General features: G+C 37.0%; 1 protein-coding gene across 1 annotated transcript; it reads right to left on the reverse strand.

Moving 5' to 3' along the window:
* Nucleotides 1-1,573: 1,573 nt before the first annotated feature.
* On the reverse strand, nt 1,574-2,497 carry LOC149949761 (uncharacterized). Its single transcript, XM_090169495.1, has one exon. The coding sequence runs from the start codon at nt 2,495-2,497 to the stop codon at nt 1,574-1,576; it is 924 nt and encodes a 307-aa protein (XP_090025621.1).
* Nucleotides 2,498-25,177: the final 22,680 nt, after the last annotated feature.

A 25,177-nucleotide genomic window follows, 5' to 3' on the forward strand; every position in this document is an offset into this window, starting at 1 on the left:
ATTCCGTGTAGTGGAAAAAATTGCAAGAAATCCACCAGTATATAAGCTAAGTGATCTCAACTCGGAGCTCATTTTGGACGTTTTCTACAAGGAGGAAATACAGCGAGTCTTTAAAGACCTGAAAAATTATCCGTTCATAATTTCGAAGATTTTAAGAAGCAGACGGACTCCCGACGGTCACGTTGAGAAATTAGTACGTTGGAAAGGATATCCACCCTCGTTCGACAGTTGGGTTAAAGAAATTATCGTAGCATGAGTTTCTACATCACATTACCATCGGATTCATCTTCGAAGTTCTTTGAGGGAAATACTAAGAGTACATTTCGTACCTATCTCCCGGAATGCGTTCAACTGGACGGTTCTTACGAGGTGGGTCTAGCTGAGATTAGTTATCCTAGAACATGGAACAATCTTAGAGTTGATTGTATCGTAACTCTTTCGAAGAACAATGAACGCGAGTTTCCGACTCATATAGACGTTCCGGAAGGTTATTACGGATGCGTCACGGATCTCCTAGAACTAATTCAATTCGAATTGGATAATAAACGCGCTACTGTTATAAACGCCACGGACTCACGTGTGTTACCAGTCACATTTAAATACGTGAAACACTTGAGAAAGGTTTACGTGAAATTGGAGAACAAGGTTTATTTAAAAATGTCGGGGAACCTAGCGACAATACTTGGATTTACAAGAAATACCGAAGAAGATTTCACTATTAACAAAAAGGAAACGTTATCGAAGTATACCGTCGATATGGATTTAGGCCTTCATTCTTTGTTTATATATTCCGACATTGTAGAAAATCGTGCTGTAGGAGACTCTAGCGCACCGCTTTTAAGAATTGTGAGCGTTCAGGGTAAAGACGGTGACACCGTAGATAGAGACTTCATCAAACCGCATTACATTCCGGTGGCCACCAACAGATTTCAAACCATCGAAATTCATATTTTGTCGGAAATGGGTGTACGAGTTCAGTTCGAAAGAGGAAAAGTTCATATCACCCTCCATTTTAGACCTAGAAGAATGTGGACGTCGTTATATAAGGGAACCCTAATGTATTTAGTCCTCATTTCTCTGTTAGATATTGAAGTAAACGCACCAAAATATTATTTGAATCAAGTGAGGTTCGGTTCAAATAATACTATTGATTATGACCAGTATTACCGATCGCAAGGCTCATCGACACAACGTGGCTATGGGCTCAGAAATATACTGGAATCTGCCTTTCGAAAAGCTGTCCCATTGTTAAAAAAGGGCGCTATATTCTTGGGGAAAAAATTCCTAAAAACTGGCGCTAGAGTCGCGGACGATGTTTCCAGTGGGGTTCCGATTAGAAGCTCGCTGAAAAATCACGGTACGACTATTGGGAAGGAAACCCTTTCGGAGTTAAAGGATATGGTGAAACAAAATATGTCTGGGAACGGTATAAAAAGAAAGCGTAGAAAGGTTCAACTCGTCAGTTCAGTCGCAGCTATTATTATTATTATTATTATTGAGAGGGGCCGGGGAGGCATAAATGCCAACCCATGCACTTCGACCCTAGGTCCATTGTGCACCCCTGACCCATGACTTAGAAAAGTCCTATCTCCGACACAAACCTTAAAATATTTTTGGCCGGCATATTAAAGAAGTCGTTAGTTTCTAATTGATGCATCCCAAGATGCTCTAGCCTTTGAGCCGCATAAAAGTCGCAGCTACAAAGAACGTGAGAGGCAGTCTCCTCCTCGGCCTTGCTGGCCCTACATAGTGGGTCATCACTGATACCAATAAGATTTAAATGTCTATTGAGCTGGCAGTGACCTGTAAGCAGGCCAGTAACCAACCTTATACTAGATTTCGAGAGCGAAAGCAGTTCTTTCGCCCTTTGCCTAGAGGGGCCAGGGATAAACTCCTTAGCCTGTCTTTGGCCATGCATCTCGAGCCAAAGCTCGAGTTGACGGTTAGTCATGTATTTGGAGACCAGGCTGCGTATCAAGCCACGGGGGATAGGGACAGCGGGTTCTGGTCCACAGAACCCAGCCGTCGCACCCTCCCTGGCCAAGACGTCAGCCTTTTCATTCCCATGATACCCCTCATGTCCAGGGACCCAATAAAGTTGAACCTTATTAAGCGTCCCGAGATTAAAAAGGAGATCCAAGCAGCTAAGAACCAGTCTAGAAAAAACACTAGACTGGTTTAGAGCTTTTAAAGCAGCCTGGCTATCCGAACAAATTTGGATAACTTTCCCGCGATAGTTCTTCCTCAGACAGAAGTCAACACAGAAGCAGATAGCAGAAATCTCTGCCTGAAAGACACTTGCGTAAATTCCAAGGCTTTCATAGAAGCCGTATTTGTTCGTTAGGCAGTACATCCCTGCGCCCGCACCTAGATGGGTTTTAGACCCATCGGTGAACCAGACAACTTCCCCTCTGGTACCGAGGGTAACATTTGACCATTCCGTGCGGCTAGGGAAGTACACGCCGAAAGGCTTATTAAAACGAAGTTCAGCAGCCATGTTGTCAGAACCCATTGAGAGAACAGGTAACCGACTGGAAATATCCCTAATAAGCGTAGTGTGGCTCTTTTCCCAACTATTGGCCATCCACCACCCATTTTGGTTTAGCCTATAGGCACCAAAAGTAGCAGCTTCCTCTATAAACAAATGAAGAGGAAGAATATTCAGTAGAATTTCTAGAGAAGCAGTTGGGGCTGTTCTCATAGCTCCTGTTATGCCAACGCAAGCTAGCCTTTGAAGAGTGCGCAGTTCTGACTGCACCGTTTTGAGAGTAACCCTTGGCCACCAGACCACAGCTGCATAGGACGGGTCTGATGATCATTGTGTAAAGCCAGTATACAACTCTAGGACTCAAGCCCCAGGACTTGCTGACCGTACTTCTAATTCTCCAAAATAACATTTTTCCCTTCTTGATAATATAGTCAAGATGTGGTTTCCATGTTACTTTGTTGTCAAGGATAACACCTAAGTACTTCACTTCAGTGCTTTCCTCCAGGTTGGTACCGAACAAGGAAATACCATTAAACGCTTCCTTTGTCCTTTTACGGGTAAAGGGAACCAGAACCGTCTTACTGGGATTGACCGTGAAGTTCACTTCATTGCACCAGTTTTCTACCGATGCAAGAGCTCTCCTCATAACATCCTTAACTGTCGTTGGGAATTTCCCTGTGACAATGTCGCAGCTAAGAAGCGAAAGAGACGCACACTGAAACATCCCGATATATTCTCGAAATAATGGCTCTAATTCATCACCAGTTCGGAAAATGTACCAACTAGTAATTAGATCTCTTCGACGTACCGCTAACGCAAACCGGAATTCTGAGTGGAGAATGGGTGGAATTTAATCCTGTTTCCAACGCAGACGAAAATTCGAACATTAATTTCGACATTCCCGGAAACTCGGAGACCTATTTAGATCTGTCCAAGACACTTCTCCACGTACAAGTGAAATTAGTGAAACCTGATGGTACTGATCCCGACTACGACAAAGAAACCGTTGGTCCAGTAAATCTGTTCCTTCACAGCTTATTCAGTGAGGTTCATTTAATTATGAATGAGAGATCGGTTACCACATCCGCCCAGAATTACGCTTACAAAAGCAGGATTCAAACTCTATTAACATTCGGAGGGCCGGCTAAAGAAAGCTTTTTAACTAGTTCTCTCTTCTACAAGGACACAGCCGGGAAATTTGACCAAATGACGAGCAAAAAAAAATTTGAGAAAAGAATGATGTTTTCGAAAAAAGGTACAATAGATATGTTCGGAACAGTTCACATCGATATGTGTCAGCAGTCGCGTTTTCTACCGAATTTGCTTAATCTCAGATTCCGGTTTATCAAAATTCCAAACGAGTTTTGCGTTCACTCGATAGGTGACATTAAATATAAAGTTAAATTTGAAACAGCGTCGCTGTATATCAGAAAAGTTAAACTTATTCCGGAAATTATACTCGCACACGCAAAAGCGATGGAACGTGGCTCTATGAATTATCCAATTATTAGAAGTGAGTGCAACACTTATTCTATTCCGGTCGGATCGAAAATGTCGACACGTGACAATTTATTTAATTCTCAAATTCCCAAGAAAGTTGTAATTGGATTATTAGAACAAAGCGCCTATTTGGGTGATTATTCTAAATCGCCTTTTAATTTCCAAAACTTTGGTGTAAACCATGTGGCATTATACGTAGATGGTACGTGTATTCCCCATAAACCGCTAACTCCAAATTTCAAGAATGGATTATATATGAGATCCTACATTTACCTATTTCTTCAAACCGGACAGTTAAATATTGACGAAGGAAATCTAATTAATCGAGAAGAATTCGCTGAAGGGTGTTGTCTATTTGTATACGATCTCACCCCAGATCTCTCTCACTCGGCAGATCACTTTCACTTGATCAGGAACGGTAATGTGAGATTAGAATTAAAGTCTGAGACAGATTTACCCAAAACGGTTACCGTTCTATACTACGCTGAGTAGAAATCGACAAAAATAGAACTGTTGTCTTTGATTACACAAGTTGATGGACACACTACAATTGACAAAAATCTTGAGAAAAGATCCGTACACCGAAAGATTATTTCGCGGTGTTTTTGCGGCTGATAAATTACCCAAGTATAAATACTGGATTATCGAATACGAACGGGGAACACTGGACTGTAATATATTTCACATCAAATCGCAATACTGTATTTCTAGACTCCTTTGGACTTCCACCGGATTTTTTTAAATTTAATGATTTTGTCGAAAGAAATAGCAAAACCGTTACTTATAATTCTAAACAACTTCAGAGTAATAATAGCCAAACTTGCGGTGGCTATTGCGTTTATTTCGCTGCTAGTATGTGCAGGGGTGTTAAAATGTATGATATTGTTTCTAGGTTAAAAAATAATAAAAATGTTAACGATCGTTTGATTGAGGAATTCATGTACAAGAAATTTTCAATAAAGTTTTTCAAATAATTTTTATTTCATTTTCTTTTCATATAAACATCTTTCACGGACAGGCAGGTGGGTCAGAGCAGCGCGTACCACGGTACACCACCAATTTGTTTTTCTATGCTTCAAAATTTAATCTACGGAAAATGACCGTTAACCCTAGGATAGGTAAGCTCGAAACTTTTTAACGGTTCCAATGGCTCCAACGGCCGTGATAACGTATCGCAACATCATTAGACTTCCCCGATTTGTTTTTCTATGCTTCAAAATTTAATCTACGGAAAATGGTCGTTAACCCTAGGATAGGTAAGCTCGAAATTTTTTTAGCGGCTCCAACAGCTCCAATGGCTCCAACGACTCCAACGGTCTTATCTTGGGCCAGAACATACAGTTTCCTACTACTGACAGATGGTACTAAAAATTTTACATTACTATACCCTTTTCCCCCCTCATCGATGCCATCATCTATACGCGGCTGTCAGAAAATTAAATTTTTAAGTTTATAAATTTCTGGTGATCTTCTATCGGTTCTTCAAAGATGTAGCTTCTATTTTCACGAGTTAGAGTCACCGAAACAAAATTGTCATTATTCATTTCCACGTGCTTCACGACCACGTACTTTGAAAAAACAACAAAAACACCGATATGCCATCGATGGACTTCATAGAAATCTCATTTACCTAGAAGGCTTCCGTTTAACTGAGAAATAGCCAAACAGTCGTGGCAGACAATCGACCAATATCAACCGATCAGGACTCAAAGAGCGACTAACGCCGGTAACGTGTGACATCTAGCTTGAGTTCTTAATAATAATAAATTACTTTACACATAACGTCCCTATAGAACCAGCAATTGATGGGCCGATATCTCTTTTATTTTTAATTTTACCGTCGATTTTTTTAAATATGCGGGTGATCAAATTGTTCCGACGAGACGATAATATAAAAAAAATATTAATTTAATAATTTTAACATTTATTGCTATGGCTCCTCGTTGTCGAATTCCGACGTGGAAAAACCAATTACATAGAACGCGAATGTTTCCTTGTACAGGTAATATCATAATATAGTGGTATAACCCTAGGTTTGGAAACGGCGGGCGATTTTAAATGTTTGTTTATAACTTTATTTATACGGAGCTCAATTTAAGTGACGCAGAACGATTTAAAAATTGTTTAATTTAATTACAAAATATATGCCCAATGCTGGTATTGGTGAAAGGAAAATTATCCTTATAATTGTTGTGATTTTTTTGCGTTGGAGAGAAGACTCAATAAACCCAATTGGAATGGATTCCATAAATGTATTTAGAATTTGATTGTAATGAAATTTATGTCTGTGTCTCTGGCAAGCAGATGGGAATTGTTAAACCATAAATACATTTTGAGTAAAACATAATAAGCAACGCAGCCCCAAATTGTCTAATAAACGGGACTGTATCACAGATTATACCAAAGATAGTGATTGTCACATATGAAATTTGTGGTTAGATTTGTGTTTATTCTATGAAAACATTTGGAATTTTAAATTAATTTTTGGCAAATTTGTTGGATTTGATATTAGGCAGGAGTTCTCTGAATGAATAAAGTTAAAGTTAAATAGTGAGAGCTAGAGTGATATGACTATTATCATATGTAAAATAATCTATAGCTATAAGTCTTTTATTTATTTATTAATTTGTATGTCATCTTCCTAAAAACTCGAGAACGGTTACCTCTAGAGCTTTGAAAATTTAACTCAATGTTCAGGGCCTGATTTCCAACTAAACGCGCCAAATAACTGATATGGTTATTAATCTAATTCAATTTTTCTCATAATTCAATTTTATTTTATTCGATTTTGGACTTTCGCCTCTTTGCTTTCCTTATCTATTTTCGGTTGGTCTCGGCTTTCAATTTTTTTTTCTCGATGCACACCCCTTTGCTTCCTTTATCTCCTTTCTTGAGTTCCTTGCGCCCGTCCCAACCTTAAAAATTTTAACGGGTTAGTGTAAAATTCGTAGAAGGGTAGTTAGTGTGAAAGAAAGGGACTTCGTAGAAGCGGAGGTTTAGTTGGGATTTTTAAGTAGTTCAGGACTTTTTGCGACGCTGTTACGTTTTTGCTACGCGTGTGGCGTTTTTGCTACAAATCAGGTCTAATTCATTAAAACTAAGACCTCGGGCGAAGCCGGGTATTAAAGCTAGTTACTCATAAGTATGCCACTAGCTCTATTTCTTCACTAACGGTTTGTTTCATAGTTATTGCGTCATCCGTACCCTACGTAATATTTGACGTCATCGAATCTCAAATGCCGATTATGCCGTCGCACAATTAGTTCTACGTCTGATAAACCGACGGCCATTACTTTAGTAAACAAACCGGTTTGAACAACCAAGGCTTACGAGCTAAAATAAACTACAATATACTCTCAAGTGCTGTTAATGCAAATAATATGCCAATTAATGAAGTTTTCGGAGACTTAGGTTCTAAAATAAATTTGCATTGTCAAATAAAAGAAGCAGGTTTATTGGAAAAATAGTTGAAATTCAGGTTGAGCTTTTCTGAGGCATCTACAAGGTTGGAGTCTTTGCAGATTCTTTTGAGCCTAGGCAACTTGTTCCATTTTTAGAAAGCGATCACTGAAAAGTATTGGTCATTTACCGCAACCTTTTCTTTTTCTAAACTACTCATTATTTAATTACATCCACACAAACCAAGTGAATTTATAAATTTCAATAAAGCTAAAACTCTTGACACAAAAATTCCTTCTCAATTTAGATGTTTTCCATTGGCTTAAATACATATGTTAGTAGCTAATAGTGTGACTCCCAAAATTACTAGAACGAATAAAAAGGTTAAAATCTAACGTAGTTCACCTTTTTACCGGTTCGTGGTGAAACAAACCGTTAGTGAAGATTTTTGAATGAAATAAAAGTACAGTGGCATACTTATGAGTAATTATGTTACATATGCTATTATAATAGAGGGATTATGCTTTTTGGGCAAGCTAGATACAAGCCTAAGGTTTTAAACAGTGCATGTAAAATTATATGTTTTCTTCTACTAAATGAATTATCAGCCTCATTATACGCAGGTTTTAAGAGCCTCGGCTCGCCACTGTTAGGTTTTAGCCAATGCCAGGCAAATTGACCTAGGCTTAATGTTTTCGAAGCGCACCAACGAAAGAAACGAAGATAATTCTTCCAAATGTTCCTTATTTATACATATTTAAAAAAATTAATGAACTTGGTATATTTACCGTTAGAACTGCGTTATTTTTCCAAACCGATTAAAAGTTATCAAAAACTAAAAAACCCAGCATAATCCTATGGGAATTTCCCGAGCTTGGCTATCGAAAGCATCGTCTGCAGCTTTCATGTTAATCCGCTGAGAGAAGACGCGTTGGGCGTAGCACGGGATCGCTTTAGAGGTAGTTTTAAATAAGAATTCAAGAAATGGCGGTGAATTAATTAACATAGACCTCAAAGATGATGATACGGGAATAATTTGAAAATTTAAAGTTCCTGCCGAAGAATTTCCGCGAATTTTGAATGCTAAATATATCTTCTAGGCTTTTATAATATTAAATCAACATTTCGGCGTACCATTTATGAAATAGCATTTGATGACAAGGCTTAATGAATTACTTTCTACATCCATGCTCTGACAGAGCAGCCATTTGGTTTGGAACTTCGCTATCTTTTCAACTTGACGCAAAACTCACAAAATCTTATAATAAGAATTTTTCTTGCTAGACCGTTTCTTATATTAAGGAAAATATCTTCTCCACTTGATGTACCTCAGGCCCCGCCATTGACGGCAGCATTCTAGGTATATGAGATTTGTAAATTCAGTAAAAAGCGCCATCTGAAATAACAATTCGAAATTATCAAAACTTATTTCGCAACATTTACTGATAGCTAAAATCAACATACAAAAAAGAAACAAGCTCGGAATTCGACGTAGGCTTTTAAGAGACACAAAAAGGTTTGATATTTACAAGTGCTAAAATGTTCAAAAGTTTCGCGTTTTAGCATTGCCGAAATTATTAATTATGCACAAACGTATCTTTTCGTAGGTAGGAGTAGTTTTAAATATTTTATATTATTATTTATAGGCCTATAATTGTTTTAAAGTATAGGTTTCCCTTCTCTAAACCCGAAACACTCTCAAAAGGGATTAGTGCCGTCAACCGTGATAACTGGCATCCCTCAGAGAACGATTTTGTTTGTAGTGACCATTTTTAGATGCGAATATAGAAATATTCAATGGAAAACGGAACTCCAACTGATAAATTAATTCATGATGAAAAAGAATCGTCAACTACTGACACATATTTCGATCACGGATCTATTTGTGTAAGTTTAAGTATAAATATTAATATATTACAACCATACGGAAATTACTGTTATAAGTAGTAGATTTTACATATCTAATATTTCCATGGGGATAATAAAAGGATATTCCACCTTATAGTTGAAATATCATTTTACTCGGGTATCTTAAAGTTAAAATATATTTGTTACAGAAATATTACGGTAGAAATGATAATGTTACAAAGCAGAACGAGTCGGTTACGGTATCAAGCGGTGGTGAAGGACAAGGGTCATCAGATTTTAATTTGACAGAGCAATCGGTTGAGGAAAGTTCTCAAACTTTAGATGACACCTTACCAGAAACTCATATGGTATCGGTTTGCGTTGATAGGGCAAAGCAATAAGACATAAATTATACAAATTAAATTTATTTGAAGGTCAAAAACTGCTCACTTACGTTTGTAATTCTTGTTCATGTTACAAAACCTAAGTTCGGAATTCATTTCCTAACAAAACCTAGTAACCTACTTTTTAAGCATCGGTTAAATAATACTGGTGTTGGAAACATTAAATTAAACAGTTTTAGTTCATCAAGAATAGGCATAAGCCATAATAGTTCTTTTACAGCTTCCGAAATCGCCACAAATTCGGCTTCCATAGTCGAGAGTGCCACCGACTTTTGCTTTACTGATCTCGATAAAATGGGGCATGCACCAAAATACCCGACATAGCCACATGTAGATCTTCTTGAATCACGATTGGTACCTCAATCGCTATCGCTATAGAACTTTATTTGATTACTTTTATCACGCTTATAAATCAGTCCATAGTCTTTAGTTGATATCACATAACCTGTTAGCTGACGAAGCCGGCACCAATGTATATAACCTAGATTACTATTGTATTGGGATAATGCAATGACCGTGAATAATATATCCGGCCGTGTCCTTTGTGCAATGTACAAGAAATATCCTACCAATTCTCGATATGGTACTGATTGCATCCGTCGCTTGTCATCGTCACTTACTGTACAATCCTTTTGACTTAAGATGGCCCCAGTTGGCAATGGCAAAGACACCGGTTCGGATTGTTGTAATCCAAATCTCTCACTGATTTGCGTAATGTAATCAGATTGTCTAATCTTCAAAGTACCATCCAATGCAAACCGAAATTCAACACCCAACAATTTCTTTATGGCACCAAGCTGTTTAACATCGTACTTCTTCTTAATCAAGGCATAAACGTCCTTGATGACTTCTTCATCTTTGGCCAAAACGAAGAGGTCATCGACGTAGACAAGAATAATGGCTTTACTTAGTATGAAGTATATATAATCTATGCATATCAATTGTCTAAAACCCCATGTTCTAAATGTCCGATGCAACTTCAAACAAAAATTATTCGGATCTTCTCTCTCGTACCCAGGAATCTGCTTCATATAAACTTCATCGTGTAGCTCTCCATACATTTAAGCGTTTTTCATATCCATATGTCTATGAACCCATACGAGCGTAATCACAAAAATAGCCAGGAACAGCCTTATAAATGAAAAGTTTACCACGGGCGAGTAACTGATCGTAATCTTCACCAGATATTTTATTAAACCTTTGAGCCACGAGTCTTGCCCGATAACGGATAATCTCTCCCTTATGGTTTATTTTCAAGGCATATACCCACTTGCAACCAACCACTTTCTTCTCTGGTGGTTTGGGCATTAATTCAATTTCTCTTTTCTAATGTTTGCATTTCATCATTCATTTCCTCTTGCCATTCTCGAGATTGTGGCGAATTAATAGCTTCCCGATAACTTTTTGGTAGTTTGACCTCTGAACAGTAGGCTTGGAAGACTGCGCTACTATCATCTTCAGTGATACTAGACACTAACTTTGCTGCTAAATTCTTCTGAGAAAAATCAAAAAGTTCAGGATCAATAGGCAAATTATTTCGTATAATATGCTCTCTTAAACTTTTCTTCGAACTCCAAACGGTACCATCCGGATCGTAGTAGTAAATATCGACCGTACCCTTCGATTCTCCAGATTGTCTTACTTTTACCCCTCTTCTCCAATTCATAGGTAAATCATCAGTAACAACAACTACAGGTTTCTCTTCATTCTTCTCGGGCGTTTCTAGAGGTCGGGGATGGTTAACTTTTATTCAATAGATAAAGCTCTCAAAATTATTCGTAAAACGTTTTGATCAAGTAATTTATATTTCTGTATTATTATTTGTAAAATTAATCGGAAGAACGACGTTTTTTTCGATAAAAAGCTAAAATTTTACGAATAATACATATTTTTTAATCATTTTCCGAAATATTAACCGATAAATTTCTTTGTTTACATTTTTTTCCCAAAAAATCAATTTAATCATGGATAATGATTAACCGTTACCGACCTCTAGCCGTTTCCTTATCATTTTCTTGTTCTTTTATTGTTAGTACTGCAACCTCTTCTCTTAGTGGCGTCTTCGTTCCGAGACATTCAAGTGTGGGTATATCATCTCCATCTTCTGAATCTGGCCAGTGCGAAACTGTTGTCTTATTCTCGTCAAACGTCACATGTTTCGTCTGTACCACGTTTCGTTCTTGCGGATACCAGATCCTGTACCCCCTTGTGCCTTTTGCATAACCCACCAGATCCCCTAGTGTCGCTCTCTTTCAGGTTTGCTTTTTCGCCGTTGTTGAGGTATGTGCGGTGACGCGCCAATACTTCGTTTACGAGTCCAGTTTTAATTTTAATTTGGAACTTGCTTATCGGTTTTAGTTTTGCTTTAGACAGAGAAATTGTTTCACTTTTTCTTTCGGTTACTTTACCTAGTAAAAATTTCACTGCGGTTGTGTTGTTGTGCGTTCTTCTGATTCTCTTTTACAAAATTTTTATTATATTAAATTTAGTAATATCTTGCCGTGTAATATATTTCATCATCAGTCCTACCTCATCCAACACGTACAAATATCTCGGAATATGACGTATTTTCCGTTGTAAAAATTGCTGGCAAGTAACGATTTTACATTGACCATATCTTTCTAAATAATAAAATGCGGTTAAAACTTTTGGCATTATGGTAATCCTTGACAAAAAATAAACCAAAAAAGTACCTATTGTTAAAAAAATCCCTGGCATTTAATTAAATAAAGACGTATTACAATAAATGAAAACGTTTGTTTAATAAATTAAATTCGTTAGTCTTTACATAATGGAATACTATGGAAGAGAGAGAGGGTGGGTGATATTCAACGGGGGCGCATTCAGAACCTACCCCTAGAGAATTCGCGAAAAGTAGGGCTCGGCGTTCAGTCGATGGTTATCCACTTATAGATGGTGTCTGCACTTCCCATAAATAAAATAATTTATGCTATTCTGCGGTACCGTTAATCGTTTCACATTATCCGTGATACGATTATTTTATTCCAAAGTAAACGTGTTTTGAGTTTTTGACCCGTAGAAATGGTTAATCATTAAAAATATTAATATTTCTAAAACATAAAACGACTACTCGTCATTAAAAAACAAAATTCAATATTTAAAATCTTTACGATTAACTCTTTTTTAAGACAGGCAAATAAATATATCTTTATGCTAGAGAGACCAAGGTGGAATATTTACATTTGTTTAAGTATCCCTATGTTTCGATTATTTTTAAATATTTTTCCACATAATTTGGAGTAGATAACGTTACTGACCTTTCGACATAATAGCGTATGTATTCGCAAAATAAGACTGTTTATCGAAATATTCGTGTTAGCTGATTGTACTGTTTGTTTCAAATTAGTTCTGGTTAATACATTTACGGAGAAGTAACAAATACCTAATTCGTGCTAGCCAAGTAGCATGGCGGAAAGTACTTATCGTGATACGACTGATGATGGTAGTAAGAAAAGGAAGTACCGTAGCGTTATGTGGCAGCATTTTCTTGTCGAAAATGAAATAGCAATTTGCAAATACTGCGAAATGTATTCTTTTGCACAGTTTACATAATAATATTTTAAGGGGGTGCTGCGGAAAAAATATTTAAGGGGGTGTTGCGGCAATAATATTTTACGGGGGTGTTGCGGCCATAATATTTTAAGGGGGTGTTGCGGAAATAATATATTAAGGGGGTGTTGCGGCAATAATATTTTAAGGGGGTGTTGCGGCAATAATATTTTAAGGGGGTGTTGCGGCAATAATATTTTAAGGGGGTGTTGCGGCAACAATATTTTAAGGGGGTGTTGCGGCAATAATATATTAAGGGGGTTTTGCGGGAATAATATATTAAGGGGGTGTTGCGGCAATAATATATTAAGGGGGTGTTGCGGCCATAATATATTAAGGGGGTGTTGCGGCCATAATATTTTAAGGGGGTGTTGCGGAAATAATATATTAAGGGGGTGTTGCGGCAATAATATTTTAAGGGGGTTTTGCGGGAATAATATATTAAGGGGGTGTTGCGGCAATAATATATTAAGGGGGTGTTGCGGCCATAATATATTAAGGGGGTGTTGCGGCCATAATATTTTAAGGGGGTGTTGCGGAAATAATATATTAAGGGGGTGTTGCGGTAATAATATATTAAGGGGGTGTTGCGGCAATAATATATTAAGGGGGTTTTGCGGGAATAATATATTAAGGGGGTGTTGCGGCAATAATATTTTAAGGGGGTGTTGCGGCAATAATATTTTAAGGGGGTGTTGCGGCAATAATATATTAAGGGGGTTTTGCGGGAATAATATATTAAGGGGGTGTTGCGGCAATAATATTTTAAGGGGGTGTTGCGGAAATAATATATTAAGGGGGTGTTGCGGCAATAATATTTTAAGGGGGTGTTGCGGCAATAATATTTTAAGGGGGTGTTGCGGCAATAATATATTAAGGGGGTTTTGCGGGAATAATATATTAAGGGGGTGTTGCGGCAATAATATTTTAAGGGGGTGTTGCGGAAATAATATATTAAGGGGGTGTTGCGGCAATAATATTTTAAGGGGGTGTTGCGGCAATAATATTTTAAGGGGGTGTTGCGGCAATAATATTTTAAGGGGGTGTTGCGGCAATAATATTTTAAGGGGGTGTTGCGGCAATAATATATTAAGGGGGTGTTGCGGCAATAATATTTTAAGGGGGTGTTGCGGTAATAATATATTAAGGGGGTGTTGCGGCAATAATATATTAAGGGGGTTTTGCGGGAATAATATATTAAGGGGGTGTTGCGGCAATAATATATTAAGGGGGTGTTGCGGCAATAATATATTAAGGGGATGTAAATGTACCCAAGTTGAATTTCGAGTTTACTAAGTGTGTTGTGATTAGAAGTAAATAATCAGATATTATGAGATACTTAAAGCCATCCAAGTGCCCTAAGTAGCTGTGATCAGAAGTAAATAATGCCAAGTTATGGAAATGACTGCGAGAAATATCCTCTCATTGTACATTGTTAGGAGTCGTTATATGGAAATTCACCAAAGTTATTGTCCCACAAAATATCCTATCACTGTACTTAAACCATGAAGTCGCTTAACGTATGAGTGATTAGAAGTAATTAATCAGGAATTAAGAAACACTACAAAAGCTATCAAATTGATCAGAAGAAAACAATTGAAGTTTTGGGAATGTTCCCGAAAAATATACTGTAAATGTACTCTGGTCCATTTACTTATGACAACACCTAAGTTAGAGAAAATTGTTCGAATAACCGTCGAACAAAATCATTTAGGAATGTGATAAAAGCTGGTAGATTGTTTTAAATATTACGAAGATATGTTTCGTTAAATGTAGAATAGAGAATTTGGAAGGAAGCAAACAATTGGCTGTAGCGCACCCGTCCTTCAGCTAGTTACCATTAAAGAGAAAACATGAGCTGTTAGAAGCTACGCCAGTTGGGTAGTGATTTCAATCCCGTAATATTGGGGAAGCTATCACGAAATATAAAGGTTCTTAAGAAGATTAGGAAATCACTATAATTTCTTGCAATTGTGCTGGTACAGCTTCTAAATATAAATATATTTTTTATTTAGCAATTTAATTTCTTGAATGTAGAGGCAAATATAAAATCCGTGAAAACACAAAAAACCAAGGAACTAGCCACTTAAAATATCACCTGGAAAAGAATCATCCTGAGTTGTTTGATACTTCATTGGTATGATTAAAGGAAAATATTTAATTTTTGATTGGGATAAAAGAGTGCAACGTTGTTTTTCAACTTTTCAGTGTAAAATGTCGCGATAAACAAGGCAAACAATTGTTTAATGCGTTGGGTTACGGAAACTGACCAGCCATTCACTGTTGTAGAACAGCCAAAGTTTAAGGAACTGCTAAAATCAATGAATCCTGATAACCTATTTATTGCTGATAGTGTTGTAAAGTCTGCGAAAGTACTTAGAAACAACCTAATGAGTTGTACGAAATAGAAACACAAAAGGTCTTAGACCTTTGTAAAGAAGGTTTAAAAAAGACTTGTATAATAGCGGTTAGGATTTATGTACTTTTGCAGACTATTTCAGGTCAAGTCTCTTTTACTATCGATGGGTGGACGTCGAACAATCGTATACCGTTTTTGGGAGTTACAGCACATTGGATCGACGAAAATTGGGTTCTGAAAAACACACTTTTGGGGTTCATTCATTTCGCAGTACGCCATACTGGAAACAATATTTGCCATGTGGTTAAAATCGTAAAAGACCAGTTAAAAATGTAACCCAACTCTAGGTGCTAGCGATAACAATGGATAACGCTTCAAACAACGATAAATTCAGTCAAGAATTTGTAAAAAAGAGTAGGGATATTGGACTAAGATACACTGCACAAAATCGCTTCCGTTGTTTTGCACATATTTTGAATTTGGCAGTGCAAGATTTGCTTAAACATCTACAATCTCAACCATGTCATGACGCCGAAGAACAATATATAGAAGAGTCAGAAGAAACTTATATGGCCACGGATAGCAATATTGGAAATGCAGTTAGAAAGGTAACTGGAAACCACGAAATTGTGAGAGCGTTCTTTACTTATCGTAAGAGTGATTGAATCCGGCTTGAATAGTCCTGAAATTGTTATTGAGTCACCAATAGTAATATTAATAATAGTGACAGAACTTTTTCGATATTACAAAGATGTGTTAGTTTTCTGTTAACATAAATATATTGAGTGATTATTTCAGGTCAGGACTGTAGTCACCAAAATTCGGTTATCAGTTCAACGCGAAAAGATACTGTCCAAGGTGAATGCCGAATTCGGTATAGCAGATCGAAAGGTTATACTGGATGTAAAAAACCGATGGAATTCTACTTATGCAATGCTTTCCCGAGCAATTTATTTGGGACAGGTGATTTGATAACAATTAAGAGTCAATCTAAATATGGACATACACAATATCAATAATTGCTTTACTTATTTTAGACCAGTGGCGTAGCCAGGGGGGCACAGGGGGCACATGCCCCCCCCCCCGAAACGTATGGTCGTACGTACAGATATTTTTATTTTTTTACTTTTTTTTCAATGGTGTGCCCCCCCCCGAAACAAAATCCTGCGTACGCCACTGTTTTAGACTTTAGAATCCATTACAAAGACGGACAAAGATTTAAGGAAATTGGCATTATCGGACAGTGAATGGGAAATCATTAACACGCTATTGGTTCTATTGAAGGTTTTTACCTTACATTGAAACCGAAGTAAATGTTCTCTAAACCCACGACTTTTAAACTAAATTTTAGGATTTCGATTTTGCTACAAACATAATGTTTTCCGCATCGTATCCTGCCATCTGTATGGTAATGCCGGCTTACCACTGGCTTCTCGACAAATTAAGTAAAGGTTCCAGTGACAAAAATTTTAACGATGCCTGCGCTGTTGCTAAAACCAAGTTAGCAAGTTATCAGGAAGCTTCAAATATCGAAGCATTTTGGGTAGCAATTGGTAAGAGAGTTTATTAACAAATAGGCACGCTACACAATAGAGATTAAAAGGCCACACCAGCGTTTAAGTTTCAATATTTTCCAGCGCGATTTCCGGAAACGGAGGTCGATAAACTTAAATTGAGATATCTGTAATCACGAGGTAACGAAAAGGTGGAGATACTCGATTTTCAAACAGAGTTTTTTGAAAAGCCGGTGTTGCCCTTTAAGCAAAAATGCTCTCGAAGTTTCAACCACATCGGGAGTCACGTAATCATTTTTGACGTTTTCTTTTCCCGTTTTCACTTTGGTATCTATTAATTAATAAATAAATTACATATATTTTTATATAGCTTTGGATTCCACTTTGAAATTGGATTTTGTGGAACGGTACTTTGGAAAAACTCCATTAAATCAATTATTTAGGATGTTTACAATAATTGCTACGAAAATAATTCATCTGCCTTCTCCACTACGGTTGAAGACTCGGAGGGAATTTTCGCGTTTTATTCCAAGTGACCGACTAGGTTAGCTCGTGGTTCACAGCTGCTTAAATTCTTCAAAGACGACCTCCAGGCACCAAAAACCAATGTACTTTATTGGTGGAAAGTACGTATGACTGAGATTTTTGAAGCATTAATTAACCTTTTTCGATTAATGCGTACGATTTAAAGGAAGATATTTAATTTAATTCGGGGGTAAATTTTCAAAACTTATCTGGACATTTTTCGAAGAGTGAAACTAATACGTTATTAAATGAATCGTTTTAATATTTGTTTTAGGCAAATGAAATAAATTATCCTTCGGTTGCTAAAATGGCCAGAGATTACCTCGCTATTCCAGCTACTTCGGTGCCCTCTGAGTTTTTTTCCGCTGGGACCGATTAAGTTACACCAAAGCGAGGAAGCTTACAAGCAGAAATAATCTCGGCTATGATGTCTCTGAAGCATTGGTGGAAAAACGTGGAAAGTAATTGATTCTAGATTTCAAACCTGGAACAAAGGTTCAACGCTTTAAAAATTTATGAATTCACAAATGATATACTTTGAAAAACATGTCAGAAAGATTATTTGATAATAAATCATAAAAGGTATCAATTTCAATTATTTGTCCTAAATAAATTAAAACATATTTATAGACCGTAATTTTCGGGGTTACGTGAATTCTCGGGGATAACTGTTTACAAAGTCTGCTAGACTATTTTCGAATGGTCCCGACGTAGTGGATAATATCCGAGATTATGCAGGCGAGAGCTAGTAGTAACCAGATTTCTACGAGAGTTTGTTTGTATAGAGGGCTGTAACGTAATTGATTCAATTTAGTTTATGCGAACTCCGTTCCTCGAGCTAGAATGGAATCTAAGAGATATTTTACAAAGAGTATAAGGAAATAGAATTGTACTGGAATTGGTAACACCATATATATGGTTTGAAGCGGTGATGTACGTGTGAATTGAAGTCTTTCCCTTTTGTATCGGTTCCGCAGTAGTCAGCACGATACGTTTGGGGGTAGGTACATTTGTTCGAACTTCAATCCTCCGAACAGTGGAACAAATGTTCGAATTTCATTCGTCTGAACCGCTGAAATAACAAATGTTTCAATTGTTCGAATTGGACAAGTTGTTTGTTTCATTCGTCCGAATCGGTAACATCACTTGTCCGAATTCTGTCGCTAAATTAGTATTTCTTATTGCTGTTTTTTTGGGTCCGGATTTTTTTTAGTGCAAGAATAAAAAATAAAAAACTACATTGTAAATATCGTTGTTTGTTCAAGTTATTTTTGTGGGAATTGCGTGGAATGTTGTGGATATTTTAGGTTAGTTTAGGTTAGGTTGGGTTAGGTTAGGTTAGGTTCAAGTTAATGTTACTATTTTTTATATTAACAATAATAAAAAAACAACCATTTCCTAATGTTCGGAAAAACGGACAAACGATTATTCGAACAAATGAAATTCGCCAGTAAAGTTAACATAAATTGAACGAATAAATCACCAACAAACGTTGTGATAAATTTTTCGGGCAAATGAAATACGTTTTCGGACATAGGATCCTGTTTTCCGGCATTCGGACAAATGATCATTCGGACATTTGTACCACCGTTCGGACGAATGAAATTTGAACAAATGTACCCAAATCTACGATTCGAGACGTCACGCGTTCTTAGTCAATTAACCGAAGGTACAAATGTAAAGAATAAATATGGCTGTCGGTCATAGGGCGGAAGAAAATCAAAATATGATAACGAACTAGCTGAGGCGGGCTTCCATTAAGTTGAATTTTCCATAAACATTGCTTCCCTTAGTTCCCTCGTAGAAGTGTAGTAAATCGGGGGAAAAGTCAGATAGAACAAATGTAGTTCGAATTGCGTTAAAAGTATCAAATCGCCGCGCCGCACCGAGAAAACATCGGTGACCCACTTTACTTACTGCTAGTTTACTTATGACACAACACAAATACGTTACTTAATATTTTAAGTAACTTGCGTAACTTTTTTGAACATTTTTAATTAATAAACTAAAAACTAAATTGGAAATCGAAGACTAATTTATGCGAAAACGTAAATCGAAGAATACATAAAAAACCACACGTTTGTAACGCGCGCGCGAAAATGGTGCGAAAAGAGGAACAAAAATCGCGGACGACCTAACTGACGAACGAACGAACCACTACGTTTATTATATAAAAACGAACGAACCACCCTACCAACAGCTTTTTATTATATAGATATTAATAATCAGTGCCGTAAATAGCGCCCCCGCCGACCCCACGGCGCGGGGGGGGGGCAATAACTAGGGCCCCCCAAACGTTTATGATTAAAATCGGTGGTATTTAAAAGGGCCCCAAGTCATTTTTCGTGGGGGGCCCCCCCATGGACCGTTCATGAAGTGGGCCCCTCAAACATGATAGCCTTATAGTTGTTAAAGCTGGGGCCCTTTGTCTTCTGGCAGCCCAAAATATTGGACCCAGTCCGCCACTGGTTACGCCACTGGATATTATATAGATGAGATAAAAGGTATAATTTTTATCTTCCCTCGAACCATCTATTGTTATTTTTATACTGACACGTTAGAAATTAAACGTTTAATCGTTAGGCCAAAAACGCATCGCAAACCTTTTGTGTGAACAAATCAGATTTTGGAACGGTTTTTCTCAAATCGATTGAAACCGTTTCAAACCAATGTATTTATTATTGAAAGGGGTGGTTAGGTCCATTGTGCAACCCCCAACGTGACTTTAGGTTAAAATTATTATTTCCGACCAAAAGTTAAAGCAAGTGTCGGCTCTTTCATTACCTACGTTATTTTTGATTGGGTCTATGTATCGAAGATGGCTATGGATGCTCAGATCGCCGGGAAGGTGCTTCCATCTAATATCGACTTTCAAAAACGTTTTATCGTTTATTTTCAATTACGTGTTTGCCCAAAAGCCAAACCAAGCGATGTCGACTGAGCATTGAACGCCAAGTTAAGGTGTTTTTGTAATATTTTTCCACCTATATTTGCGTATTGAAATCTATTTTAACGTATTGAACGTAGAGTAAGTGGTTTTTGTAGTATTTTAGTACCTATATTTGCATTTTGGAAAGCTATTTAAACGTATTGAACGTCAAGTATATATATTTGTACATCGGAATGTAATTTTACGTATTCGTATACCCATTTGAAATGAGCTAGTCGAGAGATTTTTATTTTCATAAACCCCTCACACGTGTTATATAACAGTTTAAATCTTTAAAGTATTGAAACACTTGAGAATATGATACGCACAGATAAATATAAATAACGCAAAACAAGCTGTTCCTGAGTAACCAAAAATGGACCAAAATGGACCAAAAGTACCCTAAAAGCGACCAAATCACCATTACCGGCCCTATGCAGCCTATTTTGTACCAAAAGTACCCTAAACTGGACCTATTAGCTTTATTATAATGTTAAACTCCCATAGAGATTCACCTAAAAGAAAAAAAAACTTGCAGTCCAATTTTGGGTACATGAAGTATTTCGGAGAGGGAACCCCCAGTACCGCGATAGGCGCCCATACGTGTATGTGGATTTATCCGGTCCTCATAAGGTATCCCATGTACCGCCAAACAAGCCGTTTCACTCTTTATAACTTACACCATTTCAATACATTCTCAACTTATTCCGTACGCTATTTAAAACACGAGATAAAGAGAAACAAGCCGAACCATTTGAGAAAGACACTTTTCCCATTGTGAAAGTGGAATCTAAAATCGGTCCAATTTTAAATTCTAATTAACCGCGTCCATACTTTCAGTTGCAGTTTGACCTTATGACGTATTAGTTTTCTCACCACTCAACGCGTACGTTTCACAATGTTTACTTGGAAATACCAGTCACGTGTTATAAAGGCGTACAAACTGGTTTACCCCATACGTTCTAGTTTTAGTTTCAGTATTGGTTTCAGTAGAGGTTCGTACACACATATTATTCGCTGTGTAAACAAACAAGACTGACGAAATGTATTATTTACTCTATCCTCATACGGAATGACGTAAACTGTCGATCCCCCAAATCGTACGTGTTTACTTCTAGTTTCAATAACCACCATTGTTTAAGTTATCTGTCCTCTAAGTTCCGATAAACATTATCTTATATCAGCCTCGTATAGGTAAGCTACAAAACGTTTGGGCTCCAACAGCTCCAAGTGTTCTTCAAATGGCAAAACAACACTACTGAGGTTCAAGTAGATGACATCTACTGGGGACCCAGAGTCAGGCCATCGAGTCCAGTCATTGGTAGCCATCAGTAGATTCGAAGTACCAGAGTGTTTGGAGCGAAATCCGTGTTGTGAAGGGAGTAGGAAATTGTTGTCAGTCAAGAAGGTTCGAAGCGGATCTGTTCTGCAACCCTCGCAAGTAGACAGGTTTTGACTATTGGGCAGTAGTGCGTTGGGTTGGTACGTGCTCCTGTCTTGTGAATTGGTGTGATGGTAGCATACTTTTAAACCTGCGGGACTACACCGGAGTGGAAAAGTTTGTTGATAATTACAGAAATACGTTGCTAAAACCATTTTCTTTGAAAACGCGGAAAATTTAAAACAAGGAATTTTTGCAAGCGACTAAAACTAGGATTTTTTTAAATCACGTACAATCGCCGTCACGTCGTGCGATTGATGCCGCTAGTTGTCCGGCGGCTGTGTATTTCATTCGTAGTGTTTTCCTTCAAATGGACAAACGACGGAAAAATTAAATTACGAGAATTTTCGAGTAATTAAGGGTGTTTATGAAGCAGCTAAATGATAATTTTACGTTCTCGTACCTACAGAAAGTTGAAATTAGAACATTTTGTTTCGAAATCACTGCAAATAGGCTAGTAAAACGAGGGAAAATGAAATTATTCGAATTAGAGTAATTAAAGCTATTAATTTAAATCAGAAATACGTTGCTAAAACCATTTTCTTTGAAAACGCGGAAAATTTAAAACAAGGAATTTTTGCAAGCGAGGAAAAACCCCAAAGGCGATTTTCCACATAAAATAATAGAAGCATGGAATACATTCAACGGACTTTTTATTTTTAAATCGAATTAAAATACTTTAAGAGTTACTACATTGGCCTGGATTATATGTGTTGCTTTCACAAGTTCATAAATTTAATAAGAATTTTCTGACTTTAATAATTTTCTCTTTAAATCTAGAAATAAAACTAAACGAATTCTCGATAATTTTCATTTAATTACTTTAAAACGTATTTATTAGACACTCAATTATTACATTAAAATATAAGATGGTTAATAGTTATAAATATGTAAAATATTTACTTGTTAAATTTGCTTGTTATTTTAAATTTATATCCAGAAATACGCAATCGAGGACTTTTCTGCCGCTTATCAGATCGCGCTAGTGGTCCACGTCGTTCCACGATCACCGACAAAACACGGAAATAAGATAACCCGGACCCAGTGTCTAAAGCAAGGAAAACTAAAATTGCGGAATTGAGTTATTTTAATTTAATTATTCTTAACTATATATCTATCTATAAGAAATTTCTGGTAACTGCCTCAAATTTTCTTCAGTGTCACACCTGATGAAGGAACCGAAGGGCTCCGAATCTAGTTGTGTTTCGTATTTTAAAAAAAAATACAGTATTCACAACTTAAAAGTGATTTTTAAATTTTATGATTACTAGTTTTAATACATTATACTTAGGGTTACTATCCTCGACTTTATGTATACATTTCTGGTATTTTCGGGCTAAAAGGAAGAGTTTCAATCTCTCCTAGAAGTACGGTGCCCCGAGTTATTGGGTGACCAGAACCACAAAATGGACTTGAAAATTTGACGCCTGCCCGATGGAACTCGAAACTAAATAACGATACCTCACCTACAAGGCATTCCATCAACGGCATCGTTCAGCTACGAAGCATGATCATGATATATCGAAATGATACGTTTCGAAAACCCGAGTTTTTAAACATCAATTTAAAGCTCTTGCAGGGTGACCACTGAAAAACCCCAAACAATTTATAGGAATATAGGAAATTCAACAGTCGATTTATAGAAGAATATATGAGTATTTTCTTTGATAATATAGGTAAATATAGGAGTATTATCTTTGCATAAATAAAATTTAAATTTGTTTTAATATAAAAGGAACTTCTTTTAAGCAGACGGCGATATTCTTAATTCCGTTCAGGTCAGTTCTTTGGAGAAGAAGTTTACATTTTATCAATGGGATTTAGTACATTGAGCGCCATCTGATTTACGAAAAGCGAACGAGGCACGCGGGAATTTCGAAAAATACTGCTCGAAATACAAAATAATATCTAATTATAGGAAAGTAAAGGAAAGCATTGAAATAATGGAAAAATCATAAAAGGAAAGTTCTACAAGTGTGACTTATCGCTTTGGGTGCCTAGAGCCATGGACTAATTAACAACAGGGACGGTCCAGATCTAAAACATTTCCCTATAAAGACCCAAAAAAAGTGTTAACGCGTTCAGCAGCGTTGCCAGGCAAATATTTTTTATCCTGGTGATTCAAACGTCATAAACTGGAAACTGATTTTTGAAATTTCGCCATCTGTCGGGAAACATTTTTAACGGTTTAGCGGTTGCGATTTTAATTTCCAGATTGTTGTTTACAAAGGAAGCCCCAAACGTGTCTCATAACCATTTATGTTATCACGTTAAATAAGTATAATTAGTATAGTAAAATAATACTTTTTCCCCTTCTAATTCTAAATTATTCATCATAAAAAATTTAAGCAACTATTAAGCCATGGTACGATCATTTATATTTATAAATAATATTATACAATGTTAATAATAACAACCGTTACAAATTTGGAATTTGCTTTCAGACGGTAAGCAGAATATTTTACTATAAGTATGATCGAAGAAGCTCGACATTTAAATTTTTGCGACGATTAATTTCAAAGACTAATATATTAGCACCACCTGGTAATCTCGTGGTTCAACTTTTAAGTTCCAAGCATTCCAAGGCAGCTTCTTGCCCTATTTTACTCCCCACGCCTATTTTGACTCACCAGCCTTTACAAGCATTTCCTGTTATGCCCGCGAGTACCGCTAGAGTGCGTCGATGCTTGTTCTTTTTTTACTTTTTCCCATGCCGGACCGTCCCTGTTGTTAATTAGTCCATGCTAGAGCAAACGGAAATTGCAAGACCGATAGGCCTCGACGACCATTTGTCCGTACTATTCCCTCTAGATTGGGAAGTATGAAGAATATGATAAGGAGAAACAAGGAAACTCCGCAATCGGCGTATACAAACGCGCAAATTGATGGAAATAAAGAGCTAGACGAAATTAGAGAATCTGAAATCCCGGAAGATGTAAAGTCATTAAAGCCAATGGTTCTACCGAGAAATCCCAAACAATCTCGAAACTTGAAGTATGTCATCAGCTTGCAGAACAGGATTCGTCCCAATTCTCTCTCGTCCGTATTTGCCTTGAAGGAAACGGTCAAATTGACTTAACTGACGGTTTATGTATAGTTTTTGGACAATCGGAAGCCATTTCACTCGCTAAGCGGCTATTGCTAGCTTCAAAGGATGATTGGAATTTAAACAATCCATTCATTGCGACACCACTTTCAAG

Source organism: Leiobunum rupestre, chromosome 3 (genome assembly GCF_980474605.1).
Source record: "Leiobunum rupestre chromosome 3, qqLeiRupe1.1.hap1, whole genome shotgun sequence".
Lineage (NCBI taxonomy): Eukaryota > Metazoa > Arthropoda > Arachnida > Opiliones > Sclerosomatidae > Leiobunum > Leiobunum rupestre.

What these genes read in the sequence shown, in the direction of transcription:
- LOC149949761 (XM_090169495.1), bottom strand. Translation starts at nt 2,497, where the DNA reads ATGGCTGCTGAACTTCGTTTTAATAAGCCTTTCGGCGTGTACTTCCCT.